We start from the raw sequence: 22459 nt of genomic DNA, 5'->3' as shown, positions 1-22459 counted from the left end.
AGGAAATGTTATCACAAAAGATAAAGGATAAATATTTATTTATTTATTATGTTATTTGGATTGACAATAAAGCTGAATTACTTTAAAATGCTGTTTTGTTATTGCTGGTAGTTATTTTGTCATATTAACATTTTTATTAGTAGGTGTTTGAGGTTAGTATATCTTATTGTTATACATTTTGAAGTTAATATAGCCTATGCAAGAGTTAGTCCATAGTGGCAAATTGAGTAGAACATAACAAGCTGCAGTTGTATGGTGCAACATTTTATGATGATTTATATCTGCTGCAGTGAGATATTGAAACCCTGTTTACATGATCCCTTGGAAAATCTGTGAAATTGACAGTGAAGTAGGAAATAACTCGATAGAAATATTCCAGACACATTTAATTTTTTGGTGTACTCATAATAAGCAAATCTTGCCTTTATATAACGTATCCTGGGCGTTTCTTTTCCAAACCTAATGTATCTGAAAGTGGGACAGGACCATATCTGAAGACCTATTGATGGAAATTTGGGGTTTCCGAGGAGTCGTTGAATGGGTCACCACCAGCAGCATGAACTAGGAGGGGCTTAAACCTGGGCCACAGTGCCCCCTGCTGCCGGTATGAGAAAGAATACTATACATTTTAGCCTTGAGGTTACAAAATATGAATAAAAAAATGTATTTAACACTGATCATTTATCAAAAACAGTAAGAGTTTGCCGTGTAAGAGAAATAGAGCACCCACAATTAGTACATCTTTGCATTGTCACATGGAAGGATTTCCCTGCATCCTTTCCCGTAACCTCAGCAATCTTCCAGTTGTCTCATCGATATTCTATTACTGTCCCGAGCCCAAGCAGCAGACCGGACCTCTTGACAGCTGCTATTTTTTTCCCTTCAAAGGAGGCTGCTTTGAAACATCATCTCGTAAATCGACTTGGGAAAAGTACCAACCTGTGTGCCTCAGGACCAAAGACTTACCATACACTGTACAGAACATGTTATCATCTACCACAGTATCTACACAGAGATAAATATCACAATGTACACAGTTAAATATGACCTGGCTCTGACCTACAAAGGTTATACGTTTCATTTGTTTATTTAGTGCTGGATTTAATTACAATGGCATTGATAGTATCAACCCCCCCCCCCCCCCCCAACAAAAAAAAATAACAGTTCAGCCACAAATTGAGTTTGCTTCTCAAATACAATTTTATTTTCTTAATCCATGTTAGAATTACTATATTGTTATAACATACAAGTTCTGTTTGTATTGAAATTTGCAATACAAAATTAAGATAAATAAATCAGAGATGACATTAGTCAAACTGACCAGTACAAAGGTCATCTGAAAAGCCAAAATGATAGCCTATCATAGATGACAGCTTGTGAAAAAGAAAAAATTGACATGTTCAGTACAAATATTATTTACAAAAGTGAAAATTAAAGAATGCATAACCTTGTTTGTAAGACAAATGAGACCATCACTTGACAAACAACAGTTACCAATCCTGATCTGGAGCTTGGTCAAACTGACAAATATTAAGCTAGCTTTGCTTCCTCTGAACTTGTAAGTAATCAGACCCGAAGGTTTACAGTAGCACCCATTGGCTTATTGGTTAATTGTCACTTACCAACAGTATTTGACCCTTTCTGTGAACACAGGCTCAAGTGTTATACAGGTATTAAAAACAGCCATAAGAAAATCATTAATGTTAATCTTGTATGTATTTCTTTATACAAGCGGAAAAAAAAGGAAAAAAAGCTAGCCACTAGTGGCATGCAGTAGCACTTTGACATGCTTTTCAGGGCTCCGACAGTTCCTTTAAAAAAAGGGCAAATCAACAGACTACAATTGAACAAAAAATACCATGCAGACAAAAAGGATAAAGTTTATAAAAAAAAAAGAAAAAAAAAGAAATCGATCTATGATGGAGGCCATTAATGCGGAGCCACTCACGCCGACATAAACCATTGAACAGTCACATAATTAAATTTTTTAACAACTTCCTGAACTGCAAATGAGTTGACATCTGCTAGGTTGATAACCGTTCAGTCCAGGTTGGCATTAGTGGTATGAGTCTTGATCAGAGCACAGAGTTAGCTGCTGTCACAGTAGTTCAATTTGTATCATATAAAAAGATACATCTAGAAAGATCTGATACAGGTGCATGAGTGACATTCTTAACGATAACTACATACATTTTATTAACCCAAAGACGGAAAAAACACTGCCAACACAGGGCTGATACTAGTAACTATACCAAAGTGAATACTTGTCATTTCAAAAGAAGGGGTCAGATATCTTGTCCACAAGTGTCCAGCATGTCACTTTTCTGAAAACATCAGGTTCATCAACTACAGCGTAGTGATACTTATCTAAGTGATCTTAGAGCAATAATACTTGGAGGTGAACTCCGAAGTAAGAGATGTGGAAACGTTGGGAGGAAATAACTCACTCTATTAGTCAAAGGTTTACATCCCCAGCCTTTTAACTGGCTACATGAGCAGCTGACTGAGCCCCGTCTTGCATCATATTGTCGTTGTTTGCAGAATCAAATTGCACCATTTTAAGACTAAGCAGAGACGTAGATACAGCAAAGAGAGCTCTGCAGAGGTTTCTACATGTTATTTGTACAAAGTTTCTTGTTTCCAAGTCTCTGCAATGTATTATACTAAACATTTGGCAACACTGACACAGCTAGATAACATCAGTTTGTCTTATACAGTTCTTCAGTGACAACTGAACTGATATGTGCAAATATCATGTATAATATTAACAAAAAAAGAATAAACGGTAATAAAATTAAAACAAATCATGGTGACTGCAGTTTGTAGGACCAAGGTCGACTTTGTGTCCAGTCCAGTTTGTAACATGGCTTTTTCTCAGAAGCTCAAAACCTGACCAGAGGTCCCCATTGACAACTGTGGACCAGGTCCTTCTCAAAAGGCAGCAAAAATGTGACACTCGCACACTCACACGCTCTCTCAAGTACTGCCTGCACACATAGTATATTTTTGACACATGCACATGTCCACTTCCTCTTTCATTCACGCACTTTCTCAATGTGCAATTTTCAACATGATGAGAAGAAAATATAAAAGCAAAACAAAGTGATGGGTATCTATAAGTTCACAGCTGCAGCATGTAGTGGAGGGTACCGACAGGCTCTGGCAAACTGTAGCTCCAAAGGGAGAGACGTTCTCAATTATGCGAGAAGACTTCCACCAAACTTTCAGTAATACACAAATTACACCAATTCTACCTGCTTCACTTCACACACAAAACAAAGAAAAATATGTACCCCTTCTCCATCATACACCCTCTGCTTTTAACCACTGCTTTTCTTCTCTTCTGTCCAACCTCATTTCCAGCTCCTCTACAAGTTGACCAGCTCATGTGCAACAAACTGTTTGAGTCTCTCCAGGTATTGTCCGTAGAGCTCCACATCGTTGTGTCCTGCCCCCTCCACCCAGAGCGGCTCCACTGGGCGCTGACAACGTTCATACAGCGCCAGGCCATGGGAGAAGTCAATGACCTCGTCCTCCGTACCGTGGATCACCAGTACTGGTGATGTGACTTTTGAAATCTTGTCGATGCTTTGGAGAGAGAATAGAAAAACACAGTCAGTTAGGGAGGGATGTACAATGAAGAAAAAGTGAAAATCACAAAAATTCACAATACATTCGGAGCTACTTTCCAAACTGACCACCAGAGAGAGCTATTAGCCCCTTTTACACAGAGATTGCTGCATATTGACGGAACAACATCACTCCAAAATTCCAGCTTTGCTTGCTTCTGTGTTATTTACACAGAACCAAGCAACGCCGGCCTGCTGGCGCATCAGTAGCTCCTTTTACACAGCGTTCCAGAATGAAAGAGGTGCTTGTAAACAGCGTCAGGTGTGACGTAAACATTTAGCGCCGCGCCGGTCAGCTGCTTTACAACAACAACACTGGCCGGTGAATTGAGAGCAGAAGTGCTGGAGCTTGCAGTAAGAGGGCCGTATTTTACTCTCCCCACGATGTGCCAGTTGATCTCGCTACGCGCTGAGTCCAACATCACTGGGACTGTTAACCAAACTGACAAAATCAATCCGCTTCACCTCTGTGTGTGTGTGTGTGTGTGTGTGTGTGTGTGTGTGTGTGTGTGTGTCAGGTTGGCTGTGAGCGAGTCTCTTTGTGAGGGCAGAGATCTGCCAATCAGACATACACACAGTGTGTGAAGTCACGTTACTGTAGGCAGAAATAAAGTGTGGATATACGCTCAGACTTAGAATAATAATAGCGGCGGCGGCGATCCGGTCGCAGCCTAGCTTAGCCTAGCCTAGCCTAGCTTTCCCATTGTACAACTTCTCCTGGGCAGAAATAGACTCATACACTCTGCAAAATGAAGCGCGGGGGTTTGGATTGAGCAATGGACCTTATGATCAACTAGATTATACGCCGTTCCTTTTATTTGGTGATTTTTACGGGACATCAGGCCGCCATGATTAATGTTAAACACACGTCCTTCAACTGCTAACATGGTCGCATGTTTAGAACGTAGGCTATGGAACGTCAAACGCCCCCCTGTTCCGCAACAACAAGCTGGAGCATTTAAACAGAGGCGGAACTGATTGTGAACAATCTCTCGCACCTTTCTTCCCTCGTTCCGCAACAGTCGCATTTATACAGCAGGGTGGAGGGCCGAAATTCCGGCATTTTCCCGGCTTTCACTAGCTGTGTAAAAGGGGCTAGTGAAAATATTTTAAAATAGTCCATCTCATTAAGAAGAAAAAAAATTCTCGAGTTGATTTGACGTATCTAAATGTATAAGTTCATGTTTGCAAGCTTGTGTGCATTTTCCTGATAGAGATTCATTCATACAATGCGGTGTTTGTACATGAACATGTACTATAGGCTACAGTGAGGCTGTGTGCCTGTCTGTGCATGTTTGTGTGATACATTTAGCCTGGCTTTCACACATGCCATCTTGTTTCTGCAGCACACTCACTTTGGGAAGGCATCAAAGCAGTAGGTCTTCTTGGTGTCGGGGAAGGCCACTCTCATGCCAGAGGTGAGCGGGGAGTGGAGGACGACTGCAGCGCTCTCGTAGCGAGAAGCCAGGTCCACAGAGGGCACAGTGCCAATGCTCTGGCCGTACACGATCACGTTCTCTGGCCGGATGCCATACCTGCATCAGAAAGACACAGAATGTCTCAATATCACTGTTTAGCTGAAAATATATACTTACGCTACTAGTAGCCAGACATATCTGAGTAATTACTGTATACCAGACCCTGGCAGGCGCCCAGTTGGGCTTTTGGCAATTATAAAAAGTAGCATGAATAGCAAAATAGAAAAAGCAAATGTATTTTAGATTCACTTGTTTGTTTGAAATTCGATTTTCTTAAAAATAGGGGATTTTCATAGTAAAATAGTAGGGGAGAGTGGCCCAAGTTGTGCAACTTTTTACTCAAAGTGATTTTAAAGTGAGGCCTTGACAGTTCAACTCAAATATGTACATATATTTCAGGATGTTGTGCATCCCTGGCAATACAAACTTTGGATCTGGAATAAACTGTTTAAGAAATATAGCTTTCGGAAAAAAAGTTGTCTTGTGGCACAACTTGCCCCCGGTGTGGTGTAAGTTGTGCCACAAGAGAGAATACCATGGGGTAAATTGTGCCATTGATATATATCTCACAAGCTGTAATGCAAGACAAATCCATAAGACAATTACTTATTTAAGGTTTATTAAAGTAAATAAAGTAAATATTTTACAAAGATTGAAGGTAAATTTTCTTAAACAAGGCCTAGCAGATCTAGGTGGTTGTCTGCAAAGCTCACAATGACAAAGTCACCATTATCATCTTTCTGGTCATCTGAACTCTCATCAGTGGTGTCGTTAAGTGGAATGGAGATGTCAGTCTCTTCTGAGCTACTGTAGACAATCACTTTCTTTTTGGTGACCAGCGTATACAGCCATGACACTGGCACAACTCTCAGAAATGTACTTCGCACTAGTTGCTCCGTGCTTGTGACTGCCACCTGACAAATGTGATTCCCCCTCCATTTCTGCCTTTAAATCAAGGCTCAAAACCCATCTTTACACCCTGGTTTTTCCTCCCCATTAACTATCTTACCTCTGTACTACTATCTTTGTTTATATTTGTGGATGTATGGGCTTTATGTCTTTTATTTTTGTTATTTTACCTTCATTGTTTATCTACTGAATGCACTATGTACAGCACTTTGGACAGTGCAAACTGTCATAAATGTGCTTTTATAAATATATTTTACTTACTTACTTACTTACTTACTTACTTATAACTCACATAGGCCATTTGGCACAAATCACCCCAATCCCAGAATTTTGGATAATAGGCATGATGCAGCAGTTTAGGGCTGACATCGTGCTAACTATATAGACACAAAGTGTGGCATTCTAAAGCACTAAAACATGTCTCAAATGTTTTCAAACGTGTCTATAATTGTTCAGACACAATAATCAAAAAACCATGATCATGGAAATTTTACTTTGAAAGGCAAAAAACTGTTTTTTGAGCTTAAATGTGCTTATATCTTATTCCATGTTTCTCCCTTCTTTACAGGATGAGTCAAAAGGATGGCTCTTCTTAAATATGTGGTCACATTTCCAATTTCTTCTATGGTTTTCTAGAAACAAGGGATGGCACACTTCCCAAACCACACAACTTAGGCCACTCTCCCCTACATTAGGTCTCTTTTTACCCATCACTAAGTAAATACACTCACAAAGCCATTTGGTTTCCCATCGTTCTTCCATTTCCCCCACATGCTCTTTCATAACCAAATGCACACAAACACTCACACCTGTTTGCTGACTGAGATTTACTCATACGCTATTATAGGCTGAAACGTCATGCCACAGTGACTCAGTGATAATGTGGCCTCCTAAAGCAAGCACGCAAAGATTGAAAACAGCAAGGGTTTAGTGGTTTTCAGCAGCTTTCAAGGCAGCTGAACAGAGAGGGCCACCACTGTAGCCTTGTGATACAGAGGGGAGGAGGGGCAAGAATAGCAAAACAAGCAGAACTAGAGCAAAAGAGACACTTCCACTGGATTGAGGGTGACGGAGAAACCAGGAGAGGGAGCAGAAAAAGAAACGGAAAAGAAGAAATTCCACAGCTGATTATGGAAAACGTGACCCAGTCTAGCCAGCAATCAGTCAGCTGACATCCTGAAGCCTAGTCCTGAGAACACTGCATTACTGTCTGTACTGCTGCTGGATAGTGCATAGTAATAAATAGCCTCAAGCAGCCTGAAAAAAGCCCTGCTCTGTACTGTTATGTAAATTGGGAATGCTTACATTATAGGCTTAAGATTATAGCCTCTGCCACAACACTTCTATTATACACAGTTATGAACAACACTCAAACACCAAAGTCTGACATCACTCTACAATGCTATATTGCTGGATAATTATCACCAGGAACACCACAGAAACAGACCTAATACAACAACCTTTGCAAACAGACAACCTGTCCTGCAGTAATGCAGTCGTACTACTATGAAGAGCCAATAGGCCCAATGACTTCAGACAGAGCATGGACATGTACATACAGAGTATAGTTTGCAGACAAGCAGGAATACGCAGACTGTTTACCATTGGTGTGTCTCAGCTGGTCTTCCCAGAGTATAAATAGGGGTGAATATACTGAATGGCATGGGAAACTGTCCCTGTAAACTGTGAGGTGCTGGGTTGTTAACAGCAACATAGACTCTCAAGGTTGGCTGACAAGAATATACACACACACTTGGGACAGAAAGCTTATCCAACATACACGGCATAATGTAGCGATTAAAAGGATAATGAGGAGGCCACAATCTCAAAAAGTATTTTTACAAACTATCAAAAATGACAGTGACCTTCCTGAATTGTCCCATTAGGGACAAACAGCTTTTTTCTAAAATAATCTGTTACAGTGTAGTTTTACCATTTGCAAGTAAATGTCATATTGTGTGCATAACCTTCAGTGCAATATCAACTCATTTGTTTTCAGAATAAAAAAAGAAAATTAGTTTTGGTCCAGTTCATTTTGTGGTTAGGCCATTTCTAGAAACCTTAAAAGCCTCAAGGGCTTTGAACTTAAAATAAAAAGCCTCATCACTGAAATGCATTCAGGAGACCCAACAATGAGCTACAATCCCTATGATAAGCATACTAGTTAGATTCCTGCTTAGACCTGATTCTGTTTTCATTTGACAGAGACAATAATGGAAAGAAACCAAGTTAATAAAAAGTGACTACATTTTCCTATGCCTCCTATAGCAGTGATCTATATTTTGAAAGGAAGGTAGACAAGTTAAATCATTTCTCAAGCTATCTGATATGACCTAAATCTGCCGATTTATGTATGTTCAATAACAACTCCTTCTGCTAGAGACAAAAGGAAATACAAGCAGGTTGTTGGGTTGCTTACTTCCACTATTCATACGTGTTCAGAGGCAACATTTGAAATTCTGAATGGGCATGTTTAATTAGAGCTCATAACTCCAGCGTGTTGCTGAACAGTGCACAGAAATGCCTGTAGGTGGGACCTGTTCAATTCAAAAGCCAAAGACATACCTTCCAGTCAAAGCAATCTTGTTGTTTTCAGTTATTAACAGCTTTATCATTGCAACCGTCAAGCAAACCACAATCTGTTTTTCTGCAATTACCTACTTATTCTTAACTCCTTTTGTTTATGCTCATCTGGTCAATGTTCCCTGCTATATCAGGCCACTAAATGCTTGCCCATCCAAAGACATGCAAAGACTCACAACACGGATGTCCCAACAATGTGAAGCTTGTGCAATGTGCATAGAGAAGGTTCATTTAAACCACTTGACTGTTTAGTCATCAGGTGAAAGGATGCATTATAATAAATGTATCATCTTTTAATAATAATAATAATAATCTTACTCCACATGCTTACATCTTTACACTGTCACCGTGCAGTTAGTAAGCACGTTTTGCTCAAGGACACATAAACACATGAATGAATAATGCAAGGCTTTAACCTGCTGTGGCCTTCCACTTTCAACAAGGTCACTCTAGCCTCTCACCCACCCTGCTATCTTGGCACAGTTAGATGGACTGCTTAGGCTTTTGCTCACTCATTTGGGAATGCAAAGAGCGGAACTACGACAGGCTTTGTAAGACCCAGTTCCACACAAGATGCATCCCCCCTCGGCCAACACTAGCCTACAATTTACTCCATTGCATTTCAACTTGAATAGGCCTCACCAAGCCATAGCCAGCCATGCTCCATGGTTACTCCCCTCCCCCCAAACCGTCATCAATTTAGTCTCTCGACACAAATCCAATCCATTATGCATCACATCCGCCATCGTTCCTCTATCAAGTGCCCCTCTCCCCTGCTTGGCTGCCCACCTCTTGCTCCCTGAAGACCAAAAATATTCTCACTAAATAGAAGGCACGATGACTGATAGATATTTTAGGATATCCTGAACATATGCACAGGCATTTGCAACAGATTGTTGCACCATCTGCACTATAGCAGGGGGATCCTTCTCCGAAGCGTTCGAATGATGTGTGCTTATGCATCACCTTTTCACTCATTGCCTTTTCATTCATTTATGCAAAATAAATAAAGATTAAAATTACATTAGGATGGTTGTCTACAAGACCCATTAGCCAAACCTCCACTGATATTTCAAGTAAAAGGAAAGTGAACAATTCATAGGCATGATGGGTTGGTCCACTGCGTCCATGTCTGCGATTTTTTTCCCACTCGTCTTTCGCCTAAGAAGATGGATGGCGTTTTGATTTGTATCAATAAAGATGATTGACCAGGAAGTGAGTTTTTTTCCCCCCAGTTTGTTAATGGTGTGGGAAAACCTCTGTCTGAAAGCTTATTGGAAATTGGTTGCTAGGCTACCGCTCAATGTTAGACTAGCAGGATTGACTGCTGGCCCGCCTCAAATTTACAGGGAAAAGAAAATGACAGTGCCATCCTATTTAGAAAAACACATATACACACAGTGAGAACACATTGTAACTTTTAAGTCAATTAACTGAAACCATTTTGCCTGCTTGATTTCTTCTCATGTGGAACACCACCAACAACCTGACACATTCTTTTATCAGTGTGTGGTTAGATGACGCTAATGGACGAGTATATACACCTGGTGACTCATATTGAATCATCTGGCACACGCCCTGTTCAGGTAAAGGGAGTGCCCCATCAACTAAACAGCAGAGGAGTAGTGTGTATCATGCATTTGCTGAGCAGTTGTTGCTAGGCCGATAGCGAGGAGACAGGTAGCTCCACTCTGTCATGTGACTATAGTTTGTCAACAGTCAAGAGAAAATAAAAGCAGAACGTGTTGTGTTTGCAAATGTCAATCAGAAAATAAAGACATTGACTACGTTTACATGCACACAACATTCTGATTAAGGTCCATACTCCAGTTAAGACAATATTGCAAATAAGGTGTTTACATGTTCAGCAGCTAGTGATATTTCCGTTTACATGTCATTCAGCATATTCTGTCTGTTAAAATGATGTAGAAGCATCATGATGTCTGATGATGATGATGTTTTTGAACAGTAACAATTCCTATCCCAGTCAAGGAAAATGAACATTCTTTATGTCATTATCGTTGCCTTGCATTGGCAAAAATGACACTGCTTCTTTCAAGGAGCCTTGTTGCTTTTTTACACACTCTAGTTTAACAGCCATAAACCAGGGCATGGGTCGCAAACTGCGGCAAGTGCCGAAAAATATTTATTCCGATTAGGGTTTATACATGCCACAGGGCTTACTCTGAATATGAGCTTATTCTCATAAAGGTGAGCAGAAACTGCTGTTTACATGCCGATGTCTTAGTTGGAATATGACCTTAACAGAGTTCATATCTGAGTATTGGTGTGCATGTAAATGTAGTCAGTGAGACGAGAGTACACCAAGTGAAGATAGTGAAAGAAAAGAGAGCCACTTTCTTCTTCAAGCTGTATGTCTGATCTAACATGAGAATCATGCACAAGGGATGTATGCAGCCCACTTATGTGAGGCCATGCAGAGAAGCCTTTTCATGTAATAGTCACAATGTACTTGATTCATTTTCAGCAGGGTCAAAAGGCTGGGTTGTTCGCTTTTTCTATCACAGACAACCAATTATGAATCAGCCAAAGCCCTCAAACCATCAGACAGCTGATTTTTTTTTTAAAAGAGGAAAACAATACACTAGGAGCCTTACTTAGAATAAGCTTTGAAGATTGTACACTAAAAAGGGTTATACAAAAGCAGAAAATGAAGCCACAAATATTCATGGAATCTCGTACCACATTTTCCGTTAATAAATCCCCTTAAACTTGTAATTTTATGGCCATGGTCCCACATTTTAGTTTAAGTAAATGGCCAGCAATTAGCCCTGAATGGTTGTAAAAATATTTAATCTTTAAAACTCATAATTTCCCCTCTGTAAGAAATTTGTTACGATTAATGTGACACTGGAGTGCCTACTGTGCTGTTAAAAAGCCAGCCTTATAGCGGAGCATCATCATCAACAAAATTAGGAGAGTGGTAACAAAAGCCGTTACGAACCATTCACACAATACAGTATACTGTAACTGGTGAGCAGCAGAGCTCTCAGGCTAGTACAGTGACATGGTGATTACAGTAGAAGAAGAGATGTCAGCGCTCGAGGTATCACAACCACAAATTTTACATTGAGTCTTGTCATTTGGTTAAGCCAAAAAAAATAATGCAAAACAGACTTGTAAAATTAACCTATGGTCTTATTTTAATTGACAACTTTTTGGTTGTATAAAAATTAAGCCCATGCAGGTTATAACATAATTATACAGTCCTTTGTTTAAACCCCTGTTAGTCTGTCTTTAAAATGTCTTCAGTGTTGGGAGATTATTTTGTCCCAAATGTATAGATTTATTTAAAAAGGTATATTCTCACACCAAGTTTTATCTTATCTTTGCGTGAAAAATGGCATCAGCTTTTTTCCCCAACACATCCAAATGAAAGGATCAACGTGATGCCTCATATCTCCTGGCCTCTTCCTAGAGGGTGGGGATGTGCTTGGGTCAGGTTGGGCGTTATTCAAAACTGATAGACAGCGTAATTACAACTGTGCGGCTACATAACAAAGCACTACTGAGCAACAAGCACTCAGAGATGTAACCCAGTTCAGCACGTCTTTATTGGGAGATATAAACACAAAGCTCAGAATCACTGTGGAGGGACCGCTAACCATGAGACTACAACTCAAGGCACAGGGAACAGCATGCACACATGTTGGATAATCTACAAAATCATGTGATGAATGTCTAGTGAGATTGGTTAACAATCAGCTGATATAGCTTAATACAACCAATATACCCAGAGGCTTCAGTAACACTATAAGGCAAACACACACACACACCTGATCTGATTAATTTGTAACTGTATAGGCCTAGGCAAATTAGGAAGGGCCTATGTGGATTAGGACAGTGCGGATATACAAGGAAAAATGTTGCTGACTGAAATAAGTTATACACAATATTTTGTCACATGACTAGAATGCAAAAATTACCCCAACAAATAAATTCTATAGTGAAATCTGTGTTGAACAGAAAAAAATGTAAAGAGTGGAAACATAGTCCAGGACATGCAGAGTACAAGACAGACTTGGAAGATAAGTAACATTTGCACAATGTTTATCTAAACCATATAAGTGAACTCACATGAGATGGGTAGCCATCAGTGAGGTTCTGCATTTATGTGAGTACCGTCTAAAAAGGGCTTTCTTATGCTACTTGTCCCCATTTTACTTTTGAACACAAGCTGAACTAAAAATAAGTGAGACAGGTCTCAACATTAAAGTAAAGGAATGCAATTTATTATCACACACACACACACCCTGGTCACCAAAAAAGCAGGAGTTTCCTGTTTAACTCACCAGCTTCCTTATTCAAAGGCCCTTATTTACAGGAGACCACAGTCACTCAATCGGTTCATTCAGTAAAATTGAAGATAAAATGTAAGAGATTCCAGGCAAACATCAGTAGCAAAGAAACTGTGACACATTGTCAGTGGCCCTCTGTTATCACCCAGGCCTTTTAAATGTATGCAGTGCCAACATCTTCATTTACCAAAGAAAGAACATACACCCACTTCAGCATTCACACAGGAGTGGCACTTCACAGTACAGGCCTAGATTTCTCTTTCAACTACTTCGGCTCTTCTCTGCAGCCTTTATAGTTTTCCTGAGAAAACGTTCCCAATCTCTTACATTTGTTTGTCTTCCTGCAGGAAGTTTACAAAACAACCAGGCCTACTGGATGAACTTTTATTTCCCCCTTATTCACATAAATAAAGAGGCGTAAACATGATGGACAAATTAATCACAGTGTCACAGTACACTCCTCCTCCATATCCTGTTCTGTCTGAACAGGTGTGTGGCTATGTGCTCGTTTACTCAGAGAAAGAGAATATCCCTGCGTTCCAATACCCGTTCAACATGCCCTCGTTCACTTTCCCTAGGCACTTGCCCTCGGGGGAATCCCCGCCGCCATCTTAAGTGTCGTTCCAATTGTCTGGAAACTGAAGTGAACTTCGTGAGATAGACCCTCGGAGGGCTGAGTGATCAAGTGAACATCCATGGTCACTCCGAGGTGGATATCACCCACAGTGCATTGCAGTTCGTCTTCTTCTCCTTTTATTTTCCGGTAGACTGTATGCTTTTAGGGACATCGCGGCCACCCGCAAGACAAATATCCTTTTGCTGTCATTTAATTCAGATGAATACAGACTTCAACAAGATACATTGAATATGTTTTATCAATAGGAAAATTCTTAGCAAATCAATAGGTTGAATATCGGACGGCAAATAAATTTCAATCTATTCATAGCCCACAGAGCGAAAAGATGCAGGAGAACACCCACTCACACCTACGTATGACAAGCATCAGCTTAGAAAACACACTAGTTATCGCCTACAAGAACATTGTGTAGGCAATCTATGATTTTATCATGATTCATGTCCCATCTAATCATCCCTCCAACCAGCTCACTCTTGTCTTTTCAAATTTTTCTCCTTTCGTGCATCTGGGATTTCTTATAGATATCTACATAAGCCCAATTCTTCCTTCAGATTTTACTTAATACCTTTTATTTTAGTTTTTGTCAAACTTCCCCGTAATTGTAGATATTCACTGGAAAATGGTTGCCGTTTTCCCACACGTGAGAAATCAAGTGTATGATGTCAATAGGCATCACTAATAATCGATCACTGCAAAAAAAAAAATCTTAAATGTTGTGCCAACAATCTGTGTACAGGTCCTCCCATGACCTTCCTTCCTCCCATCCACCCACCACCACCACCACCATCATCATCATCATCATCTCTCCTTACCGTGAGCGGAGAGCCTGCCAGGCAGCGTCTACATCAGCGTACAGGTTCTTCTCCGAGGGTTTCCCAGAGCTAGCCCCGTAGCCCGAGTAGTCATATGAGAAGACATTGCAGTTGATCCGTGAACCCAGGCCAATGTAAAAGCTGCTCATCTGGCCCAAGTCCACTGCGTTTCCGTGGGAGAAGAGTAGAGTGTAGCGGGCACTGGGCGAACAGCGGACAAACATGCAGGCAATGCGGTTCCCTCTGGAGGTGCGTGTCATGAAGCACTCGATGGCGTCCTTCTCTCGCGACGAGTACTGCCAGTCGGCGCGCTCCGAGAGGTGCAGCGTCCATTTGCTGCCACTGTCGTCAGACATGAGGCTGTAGGTGGGCTCTGGGGGCAGGAAGGCCAGCTTGGAGGCGATCTTGCTTGGGCACGGTGGACAGCAGAACAGACAACATAGCTCGCTGAGGGATAAGTGGTTCATCCTCAAAACCCTGTGACACAGAGAGAGAAGAGTGACGTCGGTTAAAACAGAAGCAAACACATTTCCTCAGATTAAATGCCTTGAAATGCCTTTGGGAGCTAAGAACGAGAGAGAAAACGGATAACATCGTCAAACAAGAGCATCTGGTCTCTCTCAAACAGCTGAAACCTTAATTGGCCACCGCATCCCCTGAGATTGATCACAAGGAAGGAAAACACCAGGATTAAATTTGTGCAATAGAACTGTTGAAGAAGAAAACAAATTAGAGGGTTTCCAGACTGGGGGCTAAGGTCATTCTTTCTCTCTCTCTCTTTTCTAATTAAAAACACACAGACTATCAATTCCTCTCCCCAGAATGTATGGCTCTCCTTTGCCAGGACTATAAGAATAATGTATAGCCCAGACCACGATTGGCCACTCCGAGAGTTTTCGACTTGAAAGGCTTTCTTATTTCACTCTGCACCTAGCCTTACCTAAGACAACTCTTTCAGACAGTTCAGGTGCTTTGGAATTGCAGTGGAGCTAGTGCTATGGATGAGGGGGGGGGGGGGGGGGGGGTTTGTAATTTGAATCCATCTTTCTACACAATACATGCCCTTATGAATAGGTCGAAACAGGTTTCTATCAGGTCAAAGTTCAATTATTTCACAACCATCCATACTTCACACTCATTGATAATCAAAATGTTGTCAAAGATTTGTTTGCAATAGTGTTTTATCTTCATTACACTGGTTTTACAAGAACATTGGCTAGCCAGCTCTTGGACATAAAAACAAAAAAAGAGATCGGAGTTAGTCGCATCATTGACAACACAGGTGCATTTAATTCAGCTTAATGACCTGTTTGCCAATTATACTGTATAAACAATTAGCCTAGCTGTAGCAGAGTCAGAGGTGACTTACGGCCAATACTTTTATAGACGAGCGTAACCTATGCCATTTCTGGAAGATGCTGTGACAACCAAAAATACATAGTGGAGGCAAATGCTTAAAATAGTTAATAATCTTCAGTTCAGCCACGGAGACAGAATGGGGCCCAGCAGCAAAGTTACTGTAAAATGGTGGTGAAGGCAGCAATGTGTTAAATTAGATTAAAATGACTCTAGGCTAGTTTGTGGAGGTTTCACATCCTGTGGCTGGACACAGTTTATTGCAAAGTGTAATGGGCAAATTATCTACAAAGCATGCAAATGCGCGTGTTGCTCGTTATACACAGAGAGCGGGTCAATTATTATTATGAAACAATATTACCTGGACGGAGGCTGAACGCTTGTTTTGTATTATTTCTATTTTGCGGTGACAGTATCGGCCAACGTCGCCGTAGTCAGGTCTTCGCTCCAAACCAGCTAAATTATCTTCTTCTCGACGCCAAGAGATTGACAAGGTTATCCTCGTCCAGATTATCCTCTGTTGTACTTGTTAAGAGATGGCACTTCAAGTGTGTATATCCCTCTTGGCGCCACAGCTACTAGAGTTAGTATTAGCCTCTTCGTCCTACAGACAGCCTCCGAAATTGTCGTTACTTTTTCCTCCGTTCGGTTTTCTCAACATATGGTCCTGAATGATAACGAGGTCGATTCAGTCATAATGTTAAACATTAAACAGCTCAGCGGCGACATGGGTAAATTCAATAAAGGTCTCAATTTAACGTGGCACACGCCCGTGGTAGTTCACGGCAGTATCACTTCACTTGCCTCCGAAGCATCATCATCGCTTTCGTTGTGAAAAATCACTTTGCTCAGTTAGGGAGGAAGACCATGATTGACAGAAATACGGACCAATAGCAAATAGGTTGCTGAAACGAGCCCACCAATGGAGTGGTTTTGAGATTTATGGGCGGTACCCGTCGACGCCGCAGAGTGGTGATCTAATGTTTTGATTGACGTTAAGCAGAACCAATCGCAGATTACTAGTGTGAGAAACCGTTCAATCAGCACCGATCGATGTGTTTCTATCGTTTGGTGTGGTGACGTCATTGACCTATAACTAGTTTACTAATCGTTTTTGTCAATGTAAAAACAATTCAGTTTCCCCCCATTTTTATTAAAACAAAACGCTCTTTATCTTAATATATTTTAACCACAATAAGAAAAGGGGAGGGTTTCATGGTTTGACCTTTATGACGTTGCATGACGTGTGCGTTGTTGTTCCGGGTTAGTGCTGTTCTTGGCGTGGTTTGGGTTTTTGGTATTATTCACTAACATGTGTATCTGAGCATTAGAAATAAGATGAGTTCTCAGAAAGGTAACGTATCTCGTTCGCGAGGCCAGAAACATCAAAACACATTTGCCTACAGAAACGACAGGTACGGAGCGACAGAAACCGTGAAGGTATGTGAACCTTAGGCTATTTGTCATGTTTCTTTATATGGCCATGGTAGTTAGCCTGCATACTAGCGCTGAGCTCAAATCAAGGGACTTTTGAAGTTTTTAATTAACGGTAACAATGTAGAGGCGAATCAGGGCGATGATTTTGTAACTTGTCTGCAAACGATTTTGTTGTAGCATATAGTTTAGAAACGATGTGCAAAATATAAAATAATGTTATTTTATCTGATCATCATATAATAGTATTCTTATCATCATTAATAGGCTAAAGTATTTCCTTTATATTCCTTGTCCTTACAACCCAGTGGCGGCTCCTGACAATAATCTCAGGGGGGCAATTGTTGCCATGATGGGTAAAATGACCCAAAATGAACCTAAATCAGATAGCTAATATGACAATGTCATATTGCATTTAACAGTTTGTTTTTCCTGTTCATCTGGCATAACCACTCTGGCAACATTAGACAAGCATTGTACTGTACAGTATTTGTGTACATTAAGTTAGTTAATTTCTTGAATAACATTATTTTAGCTCTAAAATGATTTAATTATCCGGCTGTGGCCATCACAGATAACTTGTCATCTACCAGTGTGCTCCTCAGATTGGCTTCCTTTAAAAGTTAAGAGACCGCAGCTCTACAATTAATCACAATAATCTGATTGATTTGACAGTTGTGTTCTGATTAAACAAAAATGGATGCTGGCATAGCATATGTGCAATCATCACATTGGTTTGCATTACTACTGTCTACCTTTCTTTATATGTCCATGCTGTTACAGCACCTTTACTTGGTTTATGCCGCGGACGGACAGCAGCTGTCAGAGTAAACAAACAGTCTATGGATCAGCTGTTGAACGGCGCTGGCTCGTCCATATGCAGATTGATGTTTAATGTTTGTTTTACCTTTTCTGAGAGATGATGCATAGGGGTGACACCCAAAGTTATCCATGTGGTGTCTGTGCTGCCATCAGGATGGATTAAAAGTCAGTATACAGTCCATTATCATCATGCAGCTGCAGCAGAACAGAGCGTTAGCGCCTTAGCATCCTACTAGCCTCATTAGCCGTTCAAACGAGCCCGTGAAAATCCGCGTTTATACATCCCCCAATCCATCTTGGTAGTTACTTGCTTGATGGTTACATTTTGTCTGGAAAGGACCTAGTCCTTTTAATGACATGATCAAGTAGCTTGCCAGCCTAGCCTGAGTTGATATTAGTTATGTTGGTCTTGGTCTTGACTCTTGAATTTGACCGCTTCGGGAAGCAGACCGAACATGTGACTGTATCAGTCACTGTAATTGATTAATTTTTTACTGTACGTATGACGACAACACGTTAGGGCGAGTACCCCCGGAACCCATAGAGATTGCATTGCGAAGCCTGCAGTTTGAAAAAAAAAAGTTTTACATTTAAGCCTATGAGAGCGCTCAGGGCGATTTTCAGCCAGCCCGAAAGTGACGGTACAGAGCACAGAAGCTGATTGTACAATGATAGGCCTATTCAGACTTAGATGCAGGTAAAAATTGTATTGAAATAATAAATTATGATTTATAAATACAAAAAAAAAAATGTCATCATTATTATTATCCTTATTATATTTTTGTTTTTTGCTGGTATGGCTCAAGGAGGGCGTCGCCCTATCGCCCTCTATGGGCGAGCCGCCACTGTTACAACCTGTTATTTTGTCAAAGCCATGTTATAACATTATTATTGTAATTATAAAAGATAGTATAACATTAACACCAAGTCTCTGCTTATGTGATCTTCATTTTAGAAGGCCAAATCAAAGATCCATGATGGGCTCTGTCAACATTGTAAGGGGGTTCTTGAGTGGAAGGTGAAGTACAACAAATATAAGCCAATTTCACAGCCCCGGACATGGTGAGTACACCTTGAGTACTGCAGACATTTATTTCAATACAGAAACGTTTCTTCACTGCTACCAGTGTTCATGACTGGACACTCTTCAACTGATCGGATCTATAGGTAGAAACCATGGACATATGGTAGAAACATACACTAGCTAAAAAAAGAAGCTAGGCTAAAAAGCTGTGTTTTAAGATGTATTATATAATGCTATCCACATACTCTGCCAGCCCCGGATCCTCTGGCAAGCCATCCCTGAGTCTGGTGCGAGGTGCTGTAGTGGCTAAATTACGTCCATGTATTATCTCTCCTGCCAAGATGGAAAATGTCTGCTTTCATCAATTTAGTTCAAGGATGCAGCAGTCAGATTTGGCAGGTGTATCACACTGTTGTATACGTGCAGTAAATTGTTGTACTTTTGGCTGTGCTAGGGTAAAGCCAGACAGTGTGCCATGTTGTAGTCGGTACCATTGTATAAGTCGATGACCTTTGTATGCATACATGTTTTTTTCATTTCAGTGTCAAGTGTTCTCAAAAGACTGTGAAGGATGCATACCACGTCATCTGTAAGCCATGTTCTCTTCAGCTAGAGATCTGCTGCAAGTGTGGGAAGAAAGAAGACATTGTTGTTCCGTGAGTGGTCCTTTTTTTAATAATGTGTTTGTGTGTGCAGATTCATACATAGAAAGGATTAATAAATATGAAATAATTTTGTGTTCGGATCCAACCTTAAAAATGATCAGCTTCTGATTAATATTGAGAAGCTCTTTTAGTTTGTGTAGCCAATGTTGTGCTTTTTTTTAAAGATATTTTTTGGCGCATGTTTTATGCTTTATTGATAGTGTAGAGACAGAGTTGAAATGGGGCAGAGAGGGGAGTGACATGCAGAGAACGACCGCGGGCTGGAATCGAACCCGGGTCCGCTGCTGGCCAAGGCCCATGGGGGGGACGCCCTACCAACTGAGCTAAGGGCGCCCCAATGTTATGCTTTTTCATGCCCACACTACCTTCTTGACTCAATGTGTTCATACTGTACCATAGACGGTATGCTGTATATAATAGACTACTTAAATTTATATAAAATAAATAAATAAACGTTATTTGTATAGCACTTCACAGAGTGCTATATAAATAAGCATCTCAGATCGAAAGTGTAGAAGTTAAAACGGCAAGAAATGAACCAAAACACAGTTCCAATAACCAGAAGAAAAAAAACAGAAGGGATTAATAGCAGAAGAGGTTCATACTTTTTGTCCCCCTTTTTCTTGGGGCAGGACATTTTCTTTTTTTACAAAATCAGTCTTTGCATTTTTTCATCATTGTCAAACACTTACAGTAAAGGCTCATTTATGCTCTACGTTAGATACGCATACGGATACAGACGGAGCCTTCTGTCCGTACTCTGCGTACATTACGTGCGTATTTCTGCACGTATCCTGCAAGCTTGCGTACCAAACGGACAGAACGGAGCATTACTACAGAAGATCATGGGGGGCGCACAGCCAACAGTTCACTTTTACTTACTGTACATTTGTTTACAAACACAAACGAAAGACATAATACTTTAGAAAAGGTCTTAACTTTTGAGGAGAGGTTTGTGTGAGTTGGTACGAAATTATATAGCCTACACATTTATATATCTATGAAGTTACACGGCCGGGGCACAGGGACAGACAACTACAACAGAGCAGCATGAGCGGGGATCGCACGGGGAAGAATGTCAGCTAGACGGCAGGCTGTCAGCTAGACGGCAGGCTGACGGCAGCAATAGAGAAGTACCGGAGGTCCGTGCGAGACTAGTTTGTTTGACATGTCGTGATTGATGTCCTCAGACCCCGCTGTCTATAATACAGCCTCCAGTTTAGCCTCTTCCATTGCTACGGTAGTATATCGCTAAAGCTGTTTCTTCCATGGACCTATTATAAAATATGTATTCCAGTTAATTCACTGTTTGACTCTTCTTCTTCCTATTTGAGTAACTTTTTACTCTGAGCGGCGATGCTGCCCACTAATGGTTGATTTGTTAAATGTCCATTCCAACATAAAGGACGCATGGAAGTATGAGGGCAGTGACGGATATAACGTTGTAAACGTACGTCTCTATTTACGCACGGGATTGGAGCATAGAGTAGCCTTAAATTCTAAAGCAAGTATGCCATCCTGTGGACAATAAGACACATTACAAGTGATTATTGGACATCGCTTACATTTATCCCCGTGTATCGTATTGTATATTTATTTGGGTACACTATGGCATTCAAAACAAGACCTGACGGATTTTCCCTTTTTTTGGATCTTTAAATTGTACAAGCAAACATGGCGTCAGTAGACACTCATTTAGTTTTTTTTCTCTCCGTTTGTAGGATAAACTCGGAAGAGCCCGAGAAAGAGCAAGAAGATGATGTTGAGCAGAAGAAGGAGAAGAAAGTGCGTGGAAGAGGGAAAAAGGACGTGGATGACTTGGACAGTGATGAGGATTATGATAGTGATGACTTAAGTGACCTCGGGGAGGATGATGGTCACTCAGAACCAAAGAAGACACAGAAAAAGTCTGATGGGCTCCCAGGTGTATCCCGCGTCACCTTTAAAGACTAAAGACAGTTAGAGGATTCTTCTTTGCATACCGAGTGGACTTTTTTTTTTCATTGTATACAAAACAAATTTTCTAATCAAAATACAGTATGACGTTTGATGTTAATAAGCACATTTTGTTGGTTTAATTCACAGCCTGGCAGATGCATACATGTCAACTCTTGGGCAGTTAAGTAGACCAAAGCTACCAGATGATAAGATGTTTTGTATGTAATTTTTTTTATTTAAAGAATGTCAAGTACTCTAAAAGAAGATAAATGGGTTAAACAATGTAACCACCATCCACAAACCCATTTACAGTTGGACATATTTGTTTTGAATCCACTGTCATTAAAACCTGTACATTGACTAGATTCATTTTGAACTCATCTATACAAGCTACTGATAGATGCCTTGGTAGTATCAGCAACACTAATAGGAGATGTTTCAAGGATATCAGGACCAGACTTTGAATTACTGAATACTGCGTCATGTACTTATATTTACACTCAATTGGCAGGTCGGTACACCCATCTTAAATTAGAGCTAATGCAATCTAACATATAAACACTGCGCCATAAATTATCCATACATGAAGGTTATAATGGATCAATTTGTGTTGAAACTGTGTCAGAGGTGTTAATTAAATATTATGATACATTTGTAGGGCGTAGTTTGAGTTGCCGTTGAATTGTATTGTGTTATAGTGAGAAGGCATTCTAATGTGTTCCACTTTATTTGGATTAAATGTTATAATCACATAACATCATAACTAAATAAACTGATATTCTAAGTGTGTTGAAATACCAATTGTTGCAGAATATCGCTGTTATGGTCTTGTCCCCCACCTATACTTTTTCTA

At 40.5% G+C, this 22459-nt stretch overlaps 2 protein-coding genes across 2 annotated transcripts; one reads left to right on the top strand and one right to left on the bottom strand.

The window, feature by feature from the left end:
* Positions 1–1189: 1189 nt before the first annotated feature.
* abhd17b (abhydrolase domain containing 17B, depalmitoylase) lies at positions 1190–16537 on the bottom strand. Its single transcript, XM_080037642.1, has 4 exons — positions 16085–16537; positions 14368–14844; positions 4985–5164; positions 1190–3588 (listed from the first exon to the last, which is right to left on the bottom strand). Exons 2-4 carry the CDS (start codon positions 14832–14834, stop codon positions 3369–3371), a joined length of 867 nt encoding a protein of 288 aa, XP_079893768.1. The 5' UTR covers positions 14835–14844; positions 16085–16537; the 3' UTR covers positions 1190–3368.
* A 470-nt stretch (positions 16538–17007) lies between these two features.
* Positions 17008–21971, top strand: cUnh9orf85 (chromosome Un C9orf85 homolog). Its single transcript, XM_080040010.1, has 4 exons — positions 17008–17163; positions 18935–19041; positions 19546–19659; positions 21390–21971. The coding sequence occupies exons 1-4, from the start codon at positions 17062–17064 to the stop codon at positions 21619–21621; spliced, it is 555 nt and encodes a 184-aa protein (XP_079896136.1). The 5' UTR covers positions 17008–17061; the 3' UTR covers positions 21622–21971.
* Positions 21972–22459: the final 488 nt, after the last annotated feature.

This window comes from Ammodytes marinus (assembly GCF_949987685.1).
Source record: "Ammodytes marinus genome assembly, chromosome: 2".
NCBI classification, from domain to species: domain Eukaryota; kingdom Metazoa; phylum Chordata; class Actinopteri; order Uranoscopiformes; family Ammodytidae; genus Ammodytes; species Ammodytes marinus.
This window is presented reverse-complemented; position numbering and strand designations above follow the sequence as displayed.

Bases quoted from the DNA above. Each gene is read 5' to 3' on its own strand.
- cUnh9orf85 (XM_080040010.1), top strand. From the start codon at position 17,062: ATGAGTTCTCAGAAAGGTAACGTATCTCGTTCGCGAGGCCAGAAACAT. The intron at 17,164-18,934 runs GTATGTGAACCT...TCTTCATTTTAG, and splicing joins GAGCGACAGAAACCGTGAAG to AAGGCCAAATCAAAGATCCA. The intron at 19,660-21,389 runs GTGAGTGGTCCT...CTCCGTTTGTAG, and splicing joins AAAGAAGACATTGTTGTTCC to GATAAACTCGGAAGAGCCCG.
- abhd17b (XM_080037642.1), bottom strand. From the start codon at position 14,834: ATGAACCACTTATCCCTCAGCGAGCTATGTTGTCTGTTCTGCTGTCCA. The intron at 5,165-14,367 runs GTAAGGAGAGAT...TTTCTGATGCAG, and splicing joins TGGCAGGCTCTCCGCTCACG to GTATGGCATCCGGCCAGAGA. The intron at 3,589-4,984 runs GTGAGTGTGCTG...CTCTCTCCAAAG, and splicing joins TGCTTTGATGCCTTCCCAAA to CATCGACAAGATTTCAAAAG.